This window comes from Erithacus rubecula, assembly GCF_903797595.1.
Source record: "Erithacus rubecula genome assembly, contig: scaffold_496_arrow_ctg1, whole genome shotgun sequence".
Lineage (NCBI taxonomy): Eukaryota > Metazoa > Chordata > Aves > Passeriformes > Muscicapidae > Erithacus > Erithacus rubecula.
The window spans coordinates 56,127-63,190 of record NW_027635843.1 but is presented as its reverse complement, the minus strand read 5'-3'; the positions used below and the strand labels follow the sequence as shown (position 1 = coordinate 63,190).

The following is a 7,064-nucleotide window of genomic DNA, read 5'->3' as shown; positions in this document are numbered from 1 at the left end:
TCTAGGCACATCTATAACTTCACATATAAAAATGTAATTATATACATCTACAACTATATATAAATTAAACTATACAGATCTATTAACACATCTGTATAAATAGATAGACATACAAACACACCTATATAAATCTAGAAATATAACCATATAGATAAGTACAACTATACAGATCTATAATATATGGCTATTGGCAGAGAGATTTCACCTGCCTGATGGTCACAGGCCCTCCCTCTGTCTCTTCCTGCCACACAGGGCAGCCCTCCTGGGGAGATCCATCAGATGGGATCTGGGAAGCAAAGGGAGCACTGAGTCACTCTTGGCCCTTGTGCACATTTCCCCTGGGCACCAACTGTCCTTCTGTCAGGAAATGTTCAAGATGGTCTGAAAGGCAGATTCTCACTTGGAATTTGAAGCCTGCTCTTTAGAGAACAGGGACCTTCCTAAATGTTCAAAACAGTGTAAAGCATTGAAGTGTCTTGATAAAGTCTCAGTGCTCGCAATGGCACCCATGAGAGCTTGAAACACAGACTGTCCCAGCTCCCTCAGAGAAGCCCAGCCTTGTTCTTTCTCTGTGCTGACAGACATATCTTAGGTCTCACTAATCTGGGGTCATTCAGTGATTTGGAATTCTACTATGACTTTCTGCTTTTTTCCTCTCCAATCCTTCATCAGTCACTCAGTCTGGCCTCCCTGTAACCCTGCAGAAAACTTATGCAAGGAAATCAGCAGAAAAATTGAGACACCAGGCTTGGTGACACAGCTCCACAAGGTCAACTTTATTCCCTGTTCTCTTACCACAGCATAGGACTCAGTGTCAGAGCCTCTAGAGATGCATGGAGGGCAGGGCTCGGAGGGTTTTGTCAGTGCAGGATCTGAACTAAAGGCACCAGGAAGCACCAAGTCTGCAGACAAAATCTCAACTCTTCTGATCTCCCTTCCTGCCACAGGCAGGCTCTGAGCAGCTGTCTCACACCTCTCTAAACCAATGGGGGCTCTCTCCTTACCAGGCTCCTCACGCTCTGGGGAACTGTTCCCACAGCTCTCGGTGCCACATGAAGCTTCTGCTGCTGCTGCTGCTGCTGCCCTGTTCAGATCCCCCTCTCCTGAAGACTCAGGGACAACATTGACATTCCCCTTGAAAGAAAAACAGAAAGAAAGAAATCCAAAGATCACTCACTACTTTCTTGGAATAGTATCAGGGATACAGGAACTCTCCTTCTCCACTCCCAGGGGATGTGGGACACAGGGGGTGGGAAACACTGCCCACACAGTTCACATGACAAGCATTTTAAACTCAGGATTTGGGTGGCCAAGATGAAACTGAGTGTTGTGCAAAATGCAGAAAACCACAAGACACCAAGTGAGAGGATGTGCCCTCATGTTCTCACCCTGGCTCATCCCACGAGCTGCAAGAAATCAGCCAGCAGAAAGCCAGGGGCCCTCCTTGTTGACAACACGACTGTCAGCAAGGGCAGAGCTCGCTCCCAGCACTGCCCAGGGCTCTGTGCTGCAAACCCACATGAAAAGCACACATCTCATTTCTGCCTGGGAATCTCGCCACCCCCACCTGGCCGCTCACACAGTCCATCACCAGCTGGGGCTTTTTGGAGCTCTCTGCTACCGCCCTAGATGTATGACCCAGAAAAATATTTTGGCACCTAGGATATTTCCAGGATCACATCTTCCAGTGTCAAAAATCTGTAAATTTGGAGGGTAAAAAAAAACCAACCTAACCCATCTCTTCTGCAATAGCTCATCTGTCAGAATTGTAAAGATTCTAAAGATGGTTCTGAGCCTGCAATGTTTTCTTTTAATAAAATGCATTTGAAAACTGCTGTGTGTGAGTTTACAGAAGACAAAAGAAATTCCACTTGAGAATATCAGTAAATCCAAAAAATCCCACTCCCCCCCTTGAGCTTGCCCTTTCTCAATCATGAATGTACTGCAGCCAGTGGGGTCAGTACACCAATAGAAAGAGAGGCATTCTTTGGCCAACATGTATAATTACTGCTAAAAGGTCTTTGCAACACTTCAGGCAAGTCTGGCAAGAGTTAGAGAAACAGGATTCCTCATCCAAAGATTGAATCTGTCAAACAAAAGGACAGAAAGCTGCAGCTCCAGCCCATCCCCAAATAGGGCTCTGGGAACGCCCACACGCAGGGCACGGCTCACACAGCAGCAGCAGCAGCTGCAGCCCAGCCCTCGCTTTGCCTTGGCCTTGCAGCACAAAAGAGGCAGAGCCCACATCTGCTCCTGGAACTGAGGCACCTCTCACATGCCCCTCCCTGCACAGGACACTTGGCCTTCAGTGGCATTCTCCAAACACTCTTCTTTCCCATCAAACAAAGTCTGTTACAACCTACAAAGCATCACCATAAATGCTCCTGCGTGAGGGATTCATCCCAGGAAAAGGAGCAACCAAAGTGGCCAACAAAGGCTCACTTCTTTCAATCTCACTAAGCAGGGGAAGACTTTTTCATCCCTATTCTTTTAGTGGCCTTACTTTACCAAGAACAATTAGGTAACTCTGTAACAATGAAAGAAATTAACTTGAAACCTTTGCTTCTCAGCCACATAACACAATTCAAAAGCTAACAGTCCAGCCTCTTTTATTCCCATCCAATGGGGCTACCTGAGCAGAGGGAGACTTTTGAGGCAGGGATCTCCTGATTTCTCTAATCCATTTTTCTATTTCAAGGGCTAGCTGAGATTCTTCTTCCACAGCAGCATTCCATGCCGAGCTGGAGGCCGTCGATGCTGCACAACCAGCACTACCAGGTGGAACGCTGGGGGCCGAAGTGCCTGGAGTGGCTGCAGGAATCCAAACACATTGGTCAGGCTCCACAAGGAGACACAGAGCTCTATTGCTGCCTTGGATCAACCATCCCAGGAAGCACACAGGAAACCCAGGCACAGAGTCTTATGGCATTCTAGGTCCCTCTTCCTAGTAGACTTGAGAATTTCTGTCTCACAATGACAGAGCATTGTGGAAAAATACTTCAAGCGGTCTCTTTTCGTGACATTATGGAAAAGCAAGGCTAGAACTCTTTTCCCACCTGGCGAGTCAGAGCCTGGGGGCTGCTGCTCCCTGTGAAGCTGCTGCAAGCTGCAGGGCTGGATGCCGAGCACCTCCCGGTTGGCCGGAGGCAGCTGCTCCCCGTAGAGCTCCTGCAAGCGGCTGGGGGCCCCTTCCCGCCCGAGCGGCAGCGGCCGCTCCCCGCCGAGCCCGAGCAGGTGGCACGGCGGGATCCGGAGCAGCTCCCGCTCGGCGGGCAGCGGCCGCTCCCCGTAGAGCTCCTGCAAGCGGCTCTGCCCCTCCCGCCGGGCCGGCAGCGGCCGCTCCCTGTGCAGCAGGTGGAAGCCGCAGGGCGGGCGCCGGACGAGCAGCGGCCGCTCCCCGGGGCGCTGCTGGAAGGGGCCGGGCCGGGGGCTGCGCAGCTCCCGCCCGGGCGGCAGCGGCCGCGCCCTGGGCAGCTGCTGGGAGCCGCGGGCCGGGCGCCTGCGCCCCTCCCGCCCCACCGCCGGCCGCTGCCTGCTGGCCGCGCTCCGGCGCTGCAGGCGCAGCAGCAGCTCGGGGCGGTCGCGGCAAAAGCAGGGGTTGGTGTAGTGCAGCCAGGCCCCGGCATCGCCCGGCACGGCTGAGCCGAGCCAGCCCGGCACCTTGCGGAAGCCGTAGCGGTACAGCTGGCGCACGAAGCTGCGGAACTGCGTGGCCCGGAAGGTGCGCTGGGTCGGAGCCCGGGGGCTGCCCGGGCTGAGCAGCTCCCGCTCGAGCAGGGAGCGGTCGATGAGCAGCCCCCGGGCCCGGCTGTCCCAGCGCACGGAGCGGACGCGGGGGCTGTTCGCCAGGCGCCACAGCTTGGCGGGAAGGTGCCGGCCTTGAGGCCGGCGGGCAGCGGCAGCTCCGCCATCGCGCCGGTCGCCGACTGTCGCCACAACGGCCGCGGCCTGAGGGGGGCGCTGCGCTCGGCCCCGCTCGCGGCCCCGCGCGGGCCGGGCTCGGCGGCACGAGCGCGGCAGAGCCGGGGCTGCGAGCCCAGCGCGGGCGGGGCGGGGCCGGGGCTGGCCGGGAGCGCGGGGCCGCTGCAAACCCTGCCCTGCTCCCATTCCCGCAGCCATCCCTGCGCCTCGGCTCGCGGCGTGACCCCAAAGCATCAAGGCCAGCGCGGGAACTTTCTGAAAGGGCTCGGAGCTGAGGAATCCCGTGGGAAACTCTTCCTCCCTGTCCAGTGAAAGTGAAATCACTCCGTGTTCAGCAGAGCTGAAGGGAGGAAAAAGATGTTCCATTGGGTAGCTTCAGTATTTTGATGGGGTTGCAAACAGAGTTCCCCACTTGAAAGCAGACAAGGTCAAATAGAGGAAGGGGAAATGAAAAGAGAGAATTGAAGACATTCTTTTGCCCTTTTTCCTCCCAACTGGTTGGTTCTTTCTCACTGTCTCTGCCTGTCTTCAGGAGATTTGGCACATTTCCCATTCTTTGGAAATAGAGGCAGAGACAGGAAGGGGCAGCAATTTTGTCAACATTTTCAGCCAAGCTAAACTCTGCCAGCTTGAAGAATGTTATTTTACCCAAGGGATTAATGGCTTACAGTGATAGTGAACTCACACTGCTGTCTTCATCAGGAGGTTTTGCGTTCTTCTTTCCTCAGTAATACTTTTTTCTTTTTTTTCCATATTCAGGGGAGAGTTACAATGTGAAATCTCTCCCAGAGCCAAGTCTTTTCAGTGGAAACCAGCAAAGGTGATCTTGCAATGCTCTGCTTAGTGTCACTTGTTCTTTTTATTTTAAATTCTCTCTTGAATTTGAAACAGTTTCCAAAGCAGGAAAAAAGTAGATCTATTTCTTCCATCTCTTTTAATTCCTGCCCCTTTTTAATATTTTTACCTGGTTTAAGCGTGAGGGTTCCTGTGAGTATATTTATTGTTATGGCAGAAGCTCACTCCACACACCCCGTGGATATTTCCCTTGCATCCAGCTTGTCCTGAGTTCTGGCTGATGCTGCCTCCTCTTGCCTCCTCCCAGGTCCCTTTGTGAGGAGCCCAGCCCTGTCCCTTCACTCACTGCCCTGTGGGTGACGTGCTGGCACAAGGATTGTTGGTCTCATCACATTCTGGAGCAGTCTTTTGGAGTGAGTGTTTCCAAGATGCCCTGTCACCTTTTCCTCTGTGTGCTGGCTTTCTCAGGAAAACCAAAATCCACTACCTAGAAAATCTGTTCCCATTTCATCTTAAACAGCTTAAAACAGAACCTAAATTAGGATTGCTCTGCCTCAGTGGGATGGTGTTTTCCTTTCTTTAGAGGCAGTGTAAGAAACCTCACAGAAATTATCCTAGCAACTGAATTACAACAAAATTTGTAATGAATAGGCCAAAAGGAGGAGACAGGAGTTCAGAAATGAAGGGACTTCTTTCTCCATGTTTCCTGACCCTTATTTGCCTCATGTCTGTCTATTGCTGCTTCATCAAGAAAAGCCTTTTTTTTAAGGCCTCCTTTGTAAAGGTATGAGACACACAGGAATACTGGCCCTGTGGCCTACTGGAGATGAGGAAGCAGCTGGTTGAAATGTGGATTGTCCATTGGAATGTTTAGTCAAACCTGTGGTACAGTTATGGTTACATTGACTTTCCCACAGTACTCTGGGGCTAAGAATGAGAAATTACTATTGGCTGTGTTTTAAGGAAGCTGAAACTTAAGAAGAAATGTGCTTATCTTGTGTCTGGCAGCATGACTCTTCCATAACTTTCTATGGTACTGGTAAAATTTAATGTCATTTACAAACACCACAAGGTAAAGAATGGATATTACATTTCAGTGTATGGGCCAACAGTTGGTTTAAAAATGAACAACAGAAAAGGGTTTTAATCTAATTTTTATGAAGGAAGATCCTTAAAATTGTGGTATGTGGTTTTAGATTAAGATTTTTTTTTCTAAGAATGACTTCTTTCCAGTTTCAAAAGAATTTGTAAAGACCAGAACTCAATGTACAGGCCTGATCACTTGAAGCACTATTGTTTTGTATCTTTCTTTTTTTTCCTACATGGCATTGTAACTTTTGAATCACAATTGTTACTACTTTGAAAATGCAATTCTAGTGCTTTTTCTGCTGGTAAATACTTAGCAGTTATAAGTGAAAGAACAGACAGGTTTGAAAGTTAAATATGCTTTATGTGAATATATTTTTTTTCACTAGTCTCCTGGTATTACATGCAACAAGGGCAACATTAAACCACTTTATACTCCCTTATTGTTGAGAAGCATTTTGAAATTATTCATTTTTTCAGTATGTCTGCCATACATTGGTGTGTGTTTCAGCTGAAACTCTCCTGTGTGCCCTGCTGCTAGCAGGTAAGATCTCCTTGCAGTGTAGGAAGACACAATTTTCCCTTTCTGATTTGCACACAGCTGTGTCACTGCCTTGACCTTTTCATCTCTGCTGCTTAGACAGTTTTTCCTCCAACACCTGTGCCAGCAGTATTCCTTAAGGTGATGAGGGTGTGGTGGGCATGCAGGACCCAAACTGTTCCTGATCTTCTGGGAGCAAACTGGTGGTTCCTGAATGAATCCTGTCCTGTTTATTTCTACACTGTCCTTGTGGCAGAGGGTGTTCTGCCAATGTTTTAGGTTACATGGTCTAAGCACAGCATCGTGACTAGTAAAAGCCAAAGAAACAAATGTGTCCTTTTCTGACCAATTTACCTGGGGTCTGTATCTGAGACTTCCATTGCTGATAAAAGTGAGAATTCTTGGCAGACAGATTCCTGCAAAGCAAGTAATGAGTCATTGAGTTTAGCATCTATTTCTTCAAATCCTTGGCTACAGAATGGGAAAGAGAATGTTCATAATTTTATTTCTTCTCACAGATATGGTGCTTACCTAGTGTGGGAATACTTAGACTCCAAATTTTACCTTTTATAACTTGAACTATTTGCAAAGGAGATAGAATCAGACAAAGTTACTGCAACACCGGGTACAGAGTATGGTGAATAAACCAGAGAGTACAATGGAACTGATAAAGGGGCCTGGTGTCTTAGGCCTTATGGAACAGAAACCATGGGAGAGACAG

General features: G+C 49.4%; 1 protein-coding gene across 1 annotated transcript; it reads right to left on the bottom strand.

The window, feature by feature from the left end:
* Positions 1–1,394: 1,394 nt before the first annotated feature.
* On the bottom strand, positions 1,395–4,107 carry LOC306816291 (uncharacterized protein; the record flags this gene model as incomplete). The annotated part of the gene is made up of 4 exons (XM_079332751.1): positions 1,395–1,406; positions 2,633–2,811; positions 3,057–4,028; positions 4,092–4,107. 4 exons carry the CDS (start codon positions 4,105–4,107, stop codon positions 1,395–1,397), a joined length of 1,179 nt encoding a protein of 392 aa, XP_079188877.1.
* Between the last annotated feature and the right edge of the window lie 2,957 nt (positions 4,108–7,064).